General features: G+C 34.2%; 1 protein-coding gene across 5 annotated transcripts in view; it reads right to left on the bottom strand.

The window, feature by feature from the left end:
- Nucleotides 1-15,992, bottom strand: part of LOC114481283 (calcium-activated potassium channel subunit alpha-1-like) — a 106,885-nt gene that overhangs the window by 54,339 nt on the left and 36,554 nt on the right. For 4 of the 5 annotated variants that reach the window (XM_028475976.1, XM_028475975.1, XM_028475977.1 and 1 more), the window contains exons 4-12: nucleotides 12,956-13,049; nucleotides 12,780-12,891; nucleotides 8,240-8,315; nucleotides 7,212-7,287; nucleotides 6,278-6,448; nucleotides 4,916-5,007; nucleotides 1,930-2,040; nucleotides 1,748-1,853; nucleotides 431-513 (exon numbers count right to left, since the gene is read on the bottom strand). In XM_028475976.1, coding sequence (XP_028331777.1) covers nucleotides 431-513; nucleotides 1,748-1,853; nucleotides 1,930-2,040; nucleotides 4,916-5,007; nucleotides 6,278-6,448; nucleotides 7,212-7,287; nucleotides 8,240-8,315; nucleotides 12,780-12,891; nucleotides 12,956-13,049 — 921 coding nt within the window. Of the gene's footprint in view, nucleotides 1-430; nucleotides 514-1,747; nucleotides 1,854-1,929; nucleotides 2,041-4,915; nucleotides 5,008-6,277; nucleotides 6,449-7,211; nucleotides 7,288-8,239; nucleotides 8,316-8,925; nucleotides 9,821-12,779; nucleotides 12,892-12,955; nucleotides 13,050-15,992 lie in introns of those variants that run through there. The other variant, XM_028475978.1, reaches the window with a different exon arrangement.

Here is a 15,992-nt window from a genome sequence, read left to right as displayed (position 1 = left end):
AAATAACTTCCATTCAATGATGTTTTGGTGCCAAACATTACGTGTGATATGATTGGTCGGCTATGATGCGATGCATTTGATTGTTGTCTGGTTCATTTTAAAACAAAAAATAATAATTTACTCAGTAACGGTTGGGTTTAGGAATGTAATTAATGACTTTCCTTCTTTTAAAATGTACTTAGATACAAGTAAAATTACTGATTTAAAAATAATAACGTACTCATAAAATCTATTCAATTACAGTAACGTGAGTACATGTAATCTGTTACTTTCACCTCTGCTTAACAGGTATTTTCCTCAAACATGCTCAATAATTTATATTTCTACCTTGTAACGATCACAAGACCATTAGTTTAAATAATAATAATAATAATAATAATAATAATAATAATATAATGAACCCCAAACAGACGGATTTGGTTAAAAGTACCTCATGATGTTTGATGCATCCTCTGCATCAGGGTCAGCACAGTATTTGTTGGCTAATATTAAGCAGGCATCAGCTGATTCAATCTAAAAACAGAATTTGGAAAAAAGAACCGAAAACACTCATTTTACTAACAGCCAGCAACACACACACACACACACACACACACACACACACACACACACACACACACACACACACACACACACACACACACACACACACACACACACACACACACACACACACACACACACACACACACACACACACACACAAACTCACTTCTGGCATGTGCAATATTTGACATTTCAGACTGCAAAATGTATATTTCTGCAACATTATACATTTTGATCTGTGCAAATATATATTTCATATTTCTGCAATATCTATTCATAATTTATTATGCTGCTACCTGTAAATAACTCCACCCATACAGAGCCCATCGTACCTTAATTAGAGTTACTTTTTTTATATTCTTCTTCTGTTGTTTTTCTTTTTAGCTGTGGGCACTTTAAGCCAAATCATTTTGTTGTACAATTGTATCATGACAATAAAAGGCATTCTATTCTATTCTATTCTATTCTATTCTATTCTATTCTATTCTATTCTATTCTATTCACTTTTATTCTAATCTATTCTATTCTAATCTATTCTATTCTAATCTATTCTAATCTATTCTATTCTAATCTATTCTAATCTATTCTATTCTATTCTATTCTAATCTATTCTAATATAATCTATTCTATTCTATTCTATTCTCTTCTATTCTATTCACTTTTATTCTAATCTAATCTATTCTATTCTATTCTATTCTATTCTAATCTATTCTATTCTATTCTATTCTATTCTATTCTAATCTATTCTCTTCTATTCTATTCACTTTTATTCTAATCTAATCTATTCTATTCTATTCTATTCTATTCTATTCTATTCTATTCTAATCTATTCTATTCTATTCTATTCTCTTCTCTTCTCTTCTCTTCTCTTCTATTCTATTCTATTCTATTCTATTCTATTCTATTCTATTCTATTCTAATCTAATCTATTCTATTCTATTCTATTCTATTCTATTCTAATCTATTCTAATCTATTCTATTCTCTTCTAATCTAATCTATTCTATTCTATTCTATTCTATTCTATTCTAATCTATTCTATTCTCTTCTATTCTATTCTATTCTAATCTATTCTATTCTATTCTATTCTATTCTATTCTAATCTAATCTATTCTATTCTATTCTATTCTATTCTATTCTAATCTATTCTATTCTATTGTGATTCTGAGCAACAGAAAACATTTCTTTTCTGTGTTTTTTTACCTTGACTCTTGCGAGGTCATGTGGGTTCAGGACGGACCCCTGGTAAAACTCTACCTGGGTGAAATGACGTTTGAACAAGGCTTCCAGCTCAAGATTAGGGGAAATACTGAAACACACATAATGCAGGTCTTAGAGGAAAGTATTTTCCAAAGCAAGCGTCACAGCTGAAACTTTGTACTCACTTATGAAGAAAAACAATTTCTACATTGACATCATCCCTGTCCTTGTGTAGGAAGTCTTTGAGAAAGTTGGAGACGCTCTCGAGTGTTATATGACCGCAGACGACGATGTGCCTGAAACATGAGGTGAAGAACACACATGTAGCTACAACAGTCGAAGTGAACCACAAAAAGCCAAAGGACAAAGACGATTGATCTTCATCTTTCTGCTGGAGTCCAAAGATAAATAGAGGAACATGATGGAAAACCACAGTATTAAAGTCAGGTCTGTCTTCTGCTGTGAAACATGAGGAGATCATTTCAGTTATTAGATTTCATTACCACACAGTTCACTATGAAAGCTTTTCACATTTTTTGTTTGAGAATCTATTTTATTCAAAGTGTTTCTGTGTAAGAAAAGGCACAAGGAGAATTAAGTGCAAAGTATGGAAGTTAAATGTATTTCTTTGTGGAAAAAGACAATGAAGAGTCAGTTGTTATTCATAGCGTTCATGATAAATAATACATGTTCAAAACTACATGTTTGACAGTGAAATGAATAGGAAAAGCAAATTGCTGCTTGCTGATGTAATATACCTACTGTGTTAGTCTGAGTATTACCACATTGTCGACTGTATATTTGTGTAAAAAACACAAACACAAAAGAGGCGTGTCCTTTGAGTCCTACTGTCGTTAAAAGGAAAAAAAGCTCCATTATACGACACAAGGTTAATTAAAGTGACATTTTACAATTACTGTTTCCAAACAGGCAAAACAAAACTTAAACAGCTAAAAATAAATAAATCTTAAAATTACATGAATGGAATGATTAGAAGTGCATACAAGTAACATTTATACATTTTCTAGAAGCCAAGAGTTTTGAAGCGTCCTCTATAAAAACCAGAAGTTTTTTTTTTTCCTGAACTGAGGCATCCAGCAGATCTCCATTATCCTGATAAACTATGGGGGGAAAACTAAAGAGTATCCTTTAAGGAATCGTTTGACATTTTGGGAAGTGCACTTGTCAGAGAAATCCATAAAAGTTTACCACTTCCTTTAGCTCTTAGCTTTTAACAGTTTGATGAGAAAAGGTTAGCGTTTAATGGCTTTCAGCTAGAAGGCTAGCGCTTCATGTAGACCCTATGTTTATTGATTTCTGTAAATTAATGGCAGGAGAGTTTTTTTCCACAAGTTTTTTAAAGCCTCAATGATGCTATTGCGTCACAAGCTACGCTGTAGCTACGACGCTGTAGCTACGACGCTGCAGCTACGACGCTGTAGCTACGACGCTGCAGCTACGACGCTGTAGCTACGACGCTGTAGCTACGACGCTGCAGCTACGACGCTGTAGCTACGACGCTGTAGCTACAACGCTGTCTTACACTTTGAGATAACGCTAAACATCTGTGGGGTTTGACATATTTCCAAAACAGTTCAAATATTCCATGAGTTTTTAAGACTGGAGAATCAATTTTTCAAATTCCATAACTTTTCCAGGAATTTCATGACCGTGGGAAACCTGTTTATATTAGCATGTGACGTCCTCCTAAAGCTGGCAGACTGACACATGATAGAAATCCCAGTGTAAAAGTTCCCAAACTGTCAAAGGATGCTTGAAAAAAAGAGGTTTTCTAATCCTGCAGGTGTTGGTTAGACTGAAGACTTGAGGCCAGGAATGTTTGAGAAGCAAAGCATGGATGGTTATCAGAGCAGAACAAAACCATCAGAGTTTTTCAGACAGAAAAACTGAAATAAAAGTAGAACAGGATGATACAAGCACACAGAAGTGTTCACAGTTATCATGTACTCACTAAGAAATATCTATAATTGGTTTGTTATGGTTCATTTGGTATTTCATTGTCTTAATGTGCACAGTGCATGAATCTAATCTGTGTTTATCTCATTTTGGTTTTCTTTCTTCAAAGAGATGATGTAATGTGTTTAATATGTTTTCAGTGTCTACTGTATATACATATGAGCTGTTCAGTTTTGTGCATGAGTGACACACATTTGGCACACAGACTTAAGGAACAATATACATATTACATCACAAAACACAGAAGGATTCTTCATTGTAAACCAAACATGTGATACATCAGCAAACTTAGTGAGGAAAGGAATTTTATTGAGATATATTTTGTCTTATATCATTGGGTTTTCAATAGCAATAGGAATAACGCTCATAAAAGGATATTTGCCCAATAATAATGAGCATTTCATTGTCTGGATACATTTATAGGTAGAATCTAGAATCTTTTTTAACCAGTGGTAACTTCAGAATGAAATCAATAAGTTTGAGTAAAGTTTGAGGGTCTTTACTTTGCAGATTATCACAGTTTAACAGACAATGAGGGAATCCTTCAATATCACTTTAATGCAAAAACACGTCACATGATTAAACCATTTAAAGGGACGCTTTTGTTCATCTGAGCTCCCAAAGATTTAGTTTCTTTGTCTTAAAGAAAACGTGTCAACAAACTGAAGACAAATCAGATGTTTTTAACTAATCGATCAATAATCTGTACAAAATAGGTTTGAGACGTCTTAATATTTTGTGAAACAAAACTTTTGGGGCTCACTATCAAACAAAAGTCCCTTTTCAGATTTTGTACAAGCAGGAATGGCATGTATTAAAAATGATAATAATACAGAAACATAGATCATGGCCAAGTTCTTCAGTCACAGTGTGACTTTAGTGCAAATTGAGACCATTAAATCTCAAATATTAGCCTAGCGCTGACTATTTAGCTTTGCTGAGTGACTAACCTCTTTAGGAGAGGGTCACTGGAGTCACACAAAACCACACCGTTACAAATTTGCTGGTTTGACTTACTTTCTGCCTCTGGTCGAGTTATAACTCCCTCCATATTTCTTCCGATTAAGGATGAGAGCAGCAATTTCTGGCACGTAGCGAGCAAACATGGCCTACATGCATGGAAAAGAAAAAGAAAAGTGCATGCAGGGAAAGTTCTACTGCGACGGAGGCAGTAGAGCCTCCGTGAATACTTACTTTCTCCCATTAACTGCACTATAGGAACCCCCATATTTCTTGCGGTTTCCTATTAACTCTATGATTTCAGGGACGTAGCTTGCAAACATGGCCTAAGGAGAAGATAGAAGACAGAAGAGGATACTAAAAAAATAGACAAGCAAGAGTAGCGGAAAAGGTCCTCTATTTTTGATTTAGAGAACTGTAAAAAAATAAATAAAAAAGTATTTGGGATGTAAAACTTTAGTGTAATTTTGATAAATTGGAAACAGGGAAACTAGAAAAGATGAAAGAAAGAAAAAAAAGTGGTTTATCTAAAATAGTGAGAAAAATGCTTAAATGTAACCTGGAGTTTTTTACAGTTACATTTCCAATGTGAAAAAGCAAAATGATAATGGAGAAAAGGTGCTAATAATGATAAAGTCATTAACAGCTGATGAGCAGGTTAATCGATCTGTGATGGGAAAATAAAACCGTAGAGAAAGAAGAAAAAGAAGCCAAAAGAAGCCAAAAGAATCCTGATGTGCCATGTTTCGTCCAACAAACACACGTGTAGGGTTGATTCAAGTGTCACAGCCAAAGAAATGCAGATGTTCTCCCAGTTACACACTTTATTTTACATTCTAATCAGTGTTCAGTGTTTACTATAACGTCAAATATTTACATAATTTCCTTTATCCAACTTAAAATACATGATTATATAATAAAAGGTGTTTGTTTCCTTCATCCAGTAACTCTGGTCAGAGGCATTTTGTAATTTTGTCAAATGTCAAAGTACTATTTTATTTTATTTCCTACCATTTAATTTGTGGGTTTGACAAACTATCAACGAATTAGGTAAAAAAGAAGTGACTATGAAGCTATAAAATGTTATAAGCCTACAAATTATTCATTTACAGATTTAAAGATAATCTTAGGTGATCAGTTCAAAATCCTACTTTTGTCTAACTGTAAATCTATTTACAGTTTAGTGACACATTAGGGAGAAGGTGGAACATATTTCTCACATTAAAAGTTTGAGTAAAACTGTTGCTGTAGCCTATTTATACACAGCTATTGATATTATCTTTATTTACATTGTTTGTCTTGGGATTTTCTATTATGAAAGTCCATAAAAACATGAATATGCCTGTACAGAAGAGATCCACATCCATAAAGCTGCACCAAAGTGAATCCACCTCATCTCACTGTGTTTGTTGGAAAAAGGGAGAGAAACACCTGAAACCATAAAACACTCACTTACAAATGAATAAATCATAGATGAAATACTAAATAAATACAACAAAAACATGATTCCACGACTTTAATCTTTTGACATGTGATGATTGGTGGGTTTGATGGAAGATCTTTGAGAAAGGAGAAGGAAATGAGAGGGATTTTTACCAAACCACCGAGGATGAAGAAGACCATGAACAGGCGGCCCAGGGTGGTTTTAGCATACACGTCTCCATAGCCCACAGTGGACATAGTGACCATGAGTAAATACACACATTCCCAGTACGACAGAGCCTGGGAATTTTGGAAGTTTTCCCAGGGATCTCCTGAGTTTTCCACCTGGAACAGAAGCCGACATTTTAAAGTGTTTATGTTACTTTGGACAACAATCATATAAATATCAGAGTGTTTTTCCACATCACTATAATCTATCCTCTATGTCAGCGTTTTTCAACCACTGGGCTGGAAAATCTTCAGTTTCACCAAATTTGTCTAAAAAACATTTTTTGAAAATTAACACTCTTAACGTTTAACAACAGTTATAAAAATGTATTATGAATGTATTTATTATTATTATTATAAATAAAAATGATAATAATAATAATAATTATTATATAATTATATAGTATATAAATATAAAATTGTATAATATTAAAAAATACATATAACACAAAACAATATTTAACAGAAAAAAGTTCAATTGTAGTTCTTATCATATTTAATGTTTTGTTTTATATTTGTATTCAAGACACTTTTTATTAAAAAAACAAACAAAAAAAAAATATATATATATATATCCATTCATCTTCTGCCCTCAAAATAAATACAAATAATCATAATAGATGTTTTTTTGCTGTTGTTAATTTGATTCCTATTAAAAACAGTTACGAGGATAATTAATTGCATTTTCTATTAGAAAGTAGGAATATAAAAAAAATCATAAAAACGTTTTTCTTTGTGTTTATTTGATTCCTATTTAAGACACTTTCATTAGAATGACTGTACATTATTAATATAAGTTGGTTTCTGTGCCTTGGGATTTTTTTAAATGAAAACAAAGATATAAAAACAGTGTCTATGTACAGGTTAGCTAGTGACTTACCAAATGAATGAATCCTGCAGCCGTTAGCCACGTGCTAATGAAGATTGAGCACAGGTTCACCAGCTTAATGGAGTTGCTTGTTTCAGAAAAGCCGCACAACAAAGAATAACTGAGTTATTATTGAAGCTGCATTATTTTTACAAACATGCACCAATGGAAGACGTCCAAACCAGTGTTAGGCCTTCAGTTATGATGGTGTACAACATGTTAATGCAGATGCGTTACTGTACCAATGTAACATTTTAACGTAGATAATGCACACGACTATAGTAAGCATTTATAAGTCGATGCACTCTGTGTGTTACTTTTCATTTTGTGTGCATTTTATCTACACCAGTGGTTCCTAAGCAGGGGTACGTGTACCCTTAGGGGGACAGGAGCACATTGTAGAGGGTACTTGGAAAGATTTATTTTTTTTTTTTAAATTGAAAATAATTGGAAAATGTTCCTTTTTTTAAGGCTATTTTTGGGACAAATTCACTCATTGATTTACTGTTGAAATAATCAAGTTGCATGGTAAATGTATATTTTTAAAAAAGAAATTCCACTTTAATTTCCATTCATTGTTTTTCATTTGTAGAGTAAGCCTTAGAGAACCAATGTTGGAGACACAGTTAAGGGTTTAGGAGAGTCTAAAAAGTATGTGGAAGAGGCTACTTATGATATGAAGAGGGGGTACACATGATTTGACTAAAATGCAAAGGGGGTACACGGGAGAAAAAACCACTGATCTACACAATCATCTAATCTGAGTTGCCGTTAAAGGAGATTAATTCAAATGATTTAACTTCACTATAATCTCTTCTTAACATCTGTACAAAGTAGCAAGAGAACGCTTCACTCAAAACTGAACCCCCATAGTACGTGATACAGTGAGCACAACAACACAAAACAAGAAATGATAAAACAGAAAACTGACAAAAAATCATTGGTAAAAAAGAATTAGAAGAAGCACATGCACATTTTGCTAAATAAATAAATAAATAAATGGCGACAGAAAGAGTTGAATAAAAGTGCAGCAAACTTACCTTGTCTTTAAGATATTCAAAAACTGTAAAATTTCTGAGAACTGTATCAATCGTAAGGCCCTTAAAAACCTCAAACCTGTGGGAAAAAAGACCAACAAAAAGTTAGCTGAGATGATTAGCATCATCAGAGACGTTAGTAACACCATACCTTTCCTACTTTCATCCATGTTTAACAGCTTCAATGGATTCATTTTTAAAAAGCAAAATAAATAAATGGACTATCTAGAGGAAACCACTGAATATATCAAATATTCAAAAGTAACTCAGCCTCACAGATCATCAGATCACCAACTTCTACCTTTGTTCAGCTGATAAAACGGACCAAATGAAAACCTGGATTAGAGTGAGGACAGGTCGACAATGTCGAGGCAAATTGAATGATTATAAAGACGTGACGTCAAATCCGAAAATTCAGGGCATTTATGAGTGAATTAAACGAGGCTGGAGAATGTTCCAAGCAGGACAACAGAGCATTGATAGGTCATCCACAATTCACCTTCAATAAAACAAGATGCGACTGTGTTTGACAATTTCATCTGTTCTGGTTTAATAAAGACTAGTTCTGAAAAGTACACAATTAGTGTTTCTTTTCATTTTTCATTTAAAATGTGTTACAGAACTGATCCTGAGCCTTTGTTTGGCTGACACACTCATGATGGACATTCCCAACGTCCTCCAGGTCTTACCCCAGTAGGAGATCAGACGACAGCAGCCACCAAAGCTAAAGCAGACGCTGTCCTGGTCCTCGGTGTCGCCGACCTGTCCACGGGCCATCCTGACCCGATAGCCCTTCTGAAAAAGCTCACCGGTTGACTTCTTGCGTCTTCTCGTGTTAGAAATGGAGTGTGTGGCTCCATCTGTGCCGCTGTACACTAAAATCTTTGTGGGAATCATGTCTAGGAGTAATAATTCAAAGCTTCAATAAATAAAAAGCCTCGGTTTAGATTTGGAAAAACCAGAAGAAAAAAGAAACAGGCGTCGAACACAGCTCCGCTTTTAAGAAGAGTCTTTATACGATTCACTGGGACTTAAAGAGATGGATGATGGTACAGTCAGTGAGCTTAAAGCAAACCTTTTTACCATCAGGATATTAGAGCTTAAGCTCCTTTAGGATTCATCCAGGGAAGGAAGAGGCCAGGCAGCAGCTGGCTGCACCATGTAACCCACATCCCATCCTTACAACCCAACCATGGCTGAGAGAACAACATGTGTCACATTTACAACAGGAAACCAATCATCGTCTTACATTTCCATGGCTTTAATGAGTCAGCAATAATCCCTAAATGAATCACAGCGGACGTACAGTACGAAACAACAGGACACACAGCCATGGTTTGTCTGAGTTGCGAGTCCGAAACTGTGGAAGGCTCTGTCACTTCATATCAGAAAGGATTCAACTCTGCCTGTTTAAAAATCACTTTTAAAAACCTTTTTACTTTGGGTATGGCTTTTAAATAGCATTGGTTTTATGTTTTATTGTTTGTTTTATAGTGTATGCCAGAGGTAGGTATAACTATTATCACAGCAGGGCCACAAAAAGGTGTTTGTTTGATCAGAGGGTCACATGATCAACATTCATGACTCAGCATTTAGAATAATGAGTGATCTGAGCATTAACACAGGAAACAACAAAGAGTTTTTATTGTCATTTTGTGTGTTTTTCTGTCATTCTGTGAATGTTTGTTGTTGTCGTTGTGAAGCATTTTGTGCATTTCTGTCGTCCTTTTGTGTATTTCTGAATAATATGTTAAGGTTATAAAAGAAGACAAAAATAACTTGTTAATTATTATGAGGAAGTCGAGAACATAATCAAAGTGACCAGCAGACGCCTCTGAAGAAGACTGGCAGATGAGAGTCAAAACAAGTCAGGAGATCAAAGTATATTTCCTGAAAAAAAGTTGTTTGAATAAATATTATTCAAATTATGCTTGAATTAAAAGTGAATTAGCTAAATCATTATTTTGACATTTGATCTGTTCAATGAAGCGTTAACAAATTGTTTCCTTTGTAACAGTGAGTGAATATTTGTTCACTCTTTATTTTCATAATTCAAGAATTTATGTTCACGTTTGTTGATAATGTAATTTTTTTTATGTGATTGTTGTGAACGTTAGAGGCTGTTGATCTTCAGACTGTTTGATCAGATGAGGATATTCAACAGCTGTGAGATAAGCTGGACATGATCTCATCAGCTGTTTGACCTCAGATCCAACAGAACGAGTTCTTAATCCCTCACTAATAACACTGAACCTTTGCTTTCTTTATTTTTTTTATTAAAGCACACAATTTATGAAAATGCCATCAGTCCCATCCATTATTGTATGAAATCATTTAATTTAATAGTCACTGACTACCGCACACGTGTCTATAATTATAGTATTAAAACATACACAACTGTGTAAACCCCAGACTACAATAATACCAGAAATGTATTTGATAATGTTTGAAAGTAAATAATAAAAAGTAGAAGAAAAGCTTTAACATGTCAACAAACCTCCAGGTTCAACCAAACGTATTTAACACATGTAATAAATCTCTCTGTAACCTATGACAGTCATAGCAAACTGGCGGTCTGGGGGCCACATTCGACCCTCGGCCTAATTTTATGCGGCCCCCAAAGTAAATGTACAAAATGACAGAAAAATACACAAAACAAAATCAAGAATAACAATTTAAAAAAAAAACACAAAGAATTGCAGGAATATACAGTAAAGGACAAGAGAAAACCACAGAAAGCACTCCAAAAACACACAAAAGTATGTCAAAAATGAACAAAACAACAACAGTTATACACAAAAGAACATCAAAAGATGAGAAAAATACAAAAAACCACTCTGCAAACTCACAATACTAACAAACAAGCAAAATTACAACAGAAATACACAAAAATTACTCAAAAAAATGGCAGCACAAATACACAACATTGTATATTTTACAATTAAAATACACAAAAGGACTACAGAAATGCACAAAATACTTCACAACGAGCAAGAGAACAACAAGCGTACACAGAAAACACACAAAATTACTATAAAAACTCTTTGTTTTTTCCTGTATTAATGCTCAGATCACTCATTATTCTAAATGCTGAGTCATCAACGTTGATCATGTGACCCTTTAATTAAACAAACACATTTTTGTGGGCCCACTGTGATAAAAGTTGCCTACTTCTGATCTATGATTCAGCATAATCAATAATAATAAACCAAAAAATGTTGAATTAATACTAATTATATGAACACAGCCCAGAACCAAACACACAGTGAACTCCTTTATAACAGGGGTGTTTATAACGCCCATTTTTCCTGTGGGCGTAAACAGAGCCATCCGTGGGATGCTTAGGTGTAAAAAAAGGATAAAGATGGCGTGTGATTAAATGTAAGGTCGTTTGCTATAAATAAGCAGAACTCCTGCTCTTATTGGAAAATGAACAATAAAGCAACTTTGTCAAGTATTTATAATTATTCTCATGTCCACCAGATGGAACCAGCTGAGAGGAAAACCACACAAACATTATGCAACTATAGTTGTTTAGGTGAAGATGGGGACGAATGGGAGGAACCAGGAGAAGCTATTTATGAAAAAGTGCTTTAATTTCTCTCAGATATTTCCAGCTTAACATATTTAGTCAAATGAAATCCTCCTGTAGCCATACGGTGCCGCAAAACCCATTATCTTTTATTTAATCCATGCACGTAACATTCTACATAATCACATAGAACAGGTTTACTGAAGAGGTAAAGGACAGGTGAACCATAAACCGTGCAACGTGACCATAAACTGCACAAATGCACTACACTTATTTTTAATAAAACAGGTCATTGACACGCTTTGTAAAAAAAAAACCCAGAATTATTAGAATAATCCAGAGTTATACGTTTAAATTGAGATTTTTTCATATTCAGGGATGTTTATCAATGCAAAGCAATATAATTATCATTTACATTGTAAATTCAGCCAACATTACACAAGCCCACACTAGGGTTGGGCGATATGGACCAAAACTCATATCTCAATATTTTTTATCAAAATATCAACATACGATATAAATCTCAATAATCTAATTTCAAATGAAATTTCACCAGAAAGACAATTCTGGGTTAATTTTGATTATCCAAATGCCACATTTACTAACAAACAATAAAATGTGCCACTTTAGTCTTTTTCTGCTCTAAGAGACAGCACGTGTGAGTGAGTTCTGTAGCGTGGCTTGTTAGGGGGAAGGGAAATTGTGTTTTTTATGTTATTCTGAGAAATAGTGAAAGCAGAGACTCCAAAAACAAGTATTTTAAAACAAAATAAGCTATTAAATACATATATATCAGTATAAGCGATAGTTTAATTTTTATATCCCCAAAATAGAAAACTTGATACATCTTGAATCTCGATATATCGTCCAGCTCTATCCACAATACTAAGATGCCGTTTTTGCATCTTCCTGTGCTGACATAGTGTGATGCGTTCAAAAGCGTTGTAGAAGCAGTAAAATCCACTAGGTGGCACTACAGGATGTCTGTGTGTACATGAGATGTTTTCTTACCAAGCCAGCTCCTGTTCAGGTACACTGACACAAACACTGGAGGAACCGTGAAGAAGTCCACCACTGAGTTCACCTCCAACCAGAACCACAGCTTGTCATTAGCAGCAATGAACTGCAAATGCAAATCACACTTTTTTTTTAAATAAAACTTGAATCAGAATTTCTGTTAAACGTACCCGGAGGCCAAAGTAGAGCAGGAAAAACACGTTGAAGGCCATGTCAATCTGCAGCGTGAAGTCTTTGTAGAAGTTCTGACAGGACTCGATGGGACTGTCACACAGAAAACAAACAATAATCATTTCAGAGAATCCTCTCAATCTGTTTCACAGAAATAGCTCATTTTTATGTAAGGGAAAAGCATAACAATGCATTATTCTTTCTTAAAAACACATATTTGACCTAAAAACAAGTGAAACAAATCTGCTAAAATGATGTATCGTCTAACGAGGGCATGCATTTGTTGTTGTGCATGGTGCTCTACCTGATTAACCCTTAAAAAAACTGCTGTGTTACAAACACATTCCTCATCTTAATGACACATTTTCATTAAGGTATTGGATCAGACATGGATGGCAATGCAGAGCCAAAGCAGTAGTTTAAGGGTTAAATGCATGCGGTGGGGGGTCATGTCTTCTTTTAATCAGGCAGCCATAGCAAACGTTAGCAATGCAGTGAAATCTCACCCTCAACAAAACCTTGAATCTGGGACAAAAGATTCAAATAAAGAGAAATAATTAACCAGGTGATTGTTAGTATATAATGTTAGTATATACTGTTAGTATATACTATATGCTGAAAGCCATGACCATAGAGGGTTCACCATTAGTGTGATTTACAGTAAATTATAGTGCATTTACACAGAGACAGTTAGTTGAAGTGTTTCAGCCTTAAATAGATTAATACACAGTTAGTTATGTTAATTATGAATGTGATCACTGTGTTATTGAACTAGTCATGATCCAATCCTTTTTTATCAGTCTATCATCCATTTTATGACCTGCTTGTTCCTTTTATCAGGGTTTTATCAGTCTAATAATCATATTAATAATAATAATAATAATAATAATAATAATAATAATAGAAAATAAATGAATGAATACATATATAAGGGCAGCTTTGGCTAATGATGTAGCTTACCTATATCAGTATAGTTGTCGTGTGTATGAAAATAAAAAAATTAAAAATAAAATTAAGTGCTTTATAAATGTTGTTTTTTTTTTTCAACTTTCAGAAGTCACAGCTCCTCCTTTTTTACTGTTTTAATTTAAAAGTTTAAGGTTTAAGGGGAAACTTATTAAAATATATATTCTAAGTTTATCTCTTCACATTTTGGCATTTTTCAATTGTGCTTATTGAAATTATTTTTTAAAAATGACTACAAACCTGTATAAAAAGAACATATTATGATTTTTATAATTATAATGTAGTCACTCACATGTTTGTTCATCATTACCTGCAGGTCCCCAAACCTTTGCATTCATAAACTGTTAAGTGTTAAAAACAAAGTATAACAAAGTATATCAAATGTATAATTTAGCTTTACTTTTTATTTGCATTTAAATTTACTCCCAAGCACCAAGAGTGATACAATAATATATTTGGTTTTAATTATAATATTTACAATAAAATACACAAAACAAGAGCAAGAATACATTGAAAACTATTAATAATTACAACATTACAGGAAAATACAGTAAAAGACAAGATAAAAACACACAAAACTACTACAAAAATGAACAAAATGACAACAGTAATACACAAAATTATTAGAAACAATATACAAAATTACAGAAAATGACAACAAAAGCACACCTAAAAACAAGAAAAACATGAAAAATGACAGAACAGAAATATGTACTCAAAATGGCAGCACAAATAAATAAGTAATGAATCCAAAAAACATGTATTTTACAGGAAAAATACACAAAAGGACTACAGAAATACAGAAATGTTTGACAATGAGCAAAACAACAACAAACATACACAGAATGAGAGAAAAATACACAAATTACTATTAAACTATTAATGCTCACATCGCTCATTATTCTAAATGCTGAGTCATGAATGTTGATCATGTGACCCTCTGATCAAACAAACACATTTTTTTGGCCCTGCTGTGATAATAGTTGCCTACCTCTGCTATTCAATGTACAGCAGCTTTAAACCTGATCATATTGTTACTTATTGTTTCCCTGTTTTACATTTTTATTTGACATTTTGAAAAGAATCAGTTGGTGAGTAGCTGATCTAGCTCACACATCTATAGAGTAGAATAGAAGCTAACATGCAGGATAGTGGTTCTGCACTGATTCACTGTAATAACCCATCAGCCTCACTAAATCCCTTCCATGGCAGGGTGACAGACCATCACTGCTGAATAATTGAGTTCCAGTAGGCCTGGTCTGAAATAAGCCGGTTATGGATCACAAACCCTTCCTGTGCGCAGCGTGACCGACCCTTACCTCTGTGTTCATTAAGTTTAGGCCACGCTAAAGAAGAACTTTATTATCAGTAAAAGACGTGCGAGCGATTGATTCAACCTTTAAAAAGACACTGAAGCAAAAACCACGTAAATGAACTGCAAATGTGGATTTTTATTTCTCTTCTCTAAATAGTCAGTAAAAGTGATGATGCTCAGACAAGATGTCTGAATAAATGAAACCATATCATATTATTCAAAAAGAAGACAAAATGAACTTGCTGGAGTTATTACGGTGTTCGTGCGCTGTAGAATTGACGGACTGTGCTGCCCACGTCTGTCCTTCCAGCTCCTGGTTTATCACATCTCCATCTTTTCTTTTTTAATGATTGAAAAAAATCACACAGTGTATCCCAGCCTTAAGGTTACACGTACCCCTGTTTGGGAACCACTGGTATAGACCAGTGTGTCTGTTTATTACCTCCAGTGTGATGTCTCTATCTGTGTTTTTTTCCAGTCAGGTCAGCCTGTCCATCACAGACAGGCCTCGCTAACCCCACAGGACTAATTACAGGAAAGGCTGTATCCGTTACGGTCGGCCGCCACTTTAGAAACATGAAAGAGAGCGACTAACGGCTGCTCTTTGGCCTTAAGTACCGCACTCTGCTCGCTGGTTGGCAGCGAGTGAAAAACATACTGTGAATGATGAAATGACCAGCGGAAAAGTGTCCATCACACATCGTTGTGCATCATTCATCACGTCCTGTGTATTGAACGCGTGGTTTAAAGCGTGA

This window comes from Gouania willdenowi, chromosome 19 (assembly GCF_900634775.1).
Source record: "Gouania willdenowi chromosome 19, fGouWil2.1, whole genome shotgun sequence".
Lineage (NCBI taxonomy): Eukaryota > Metazoa > Chordata > Actinopteri > Blenniiformes > Gobiesocidae > Gouania > Gouania willdenowi.
The sequence above is the reverse complement of the archived record's forward strand: the minus strand, read 5'-3'. Positions and strand labels throughout refer to the sequence as shown.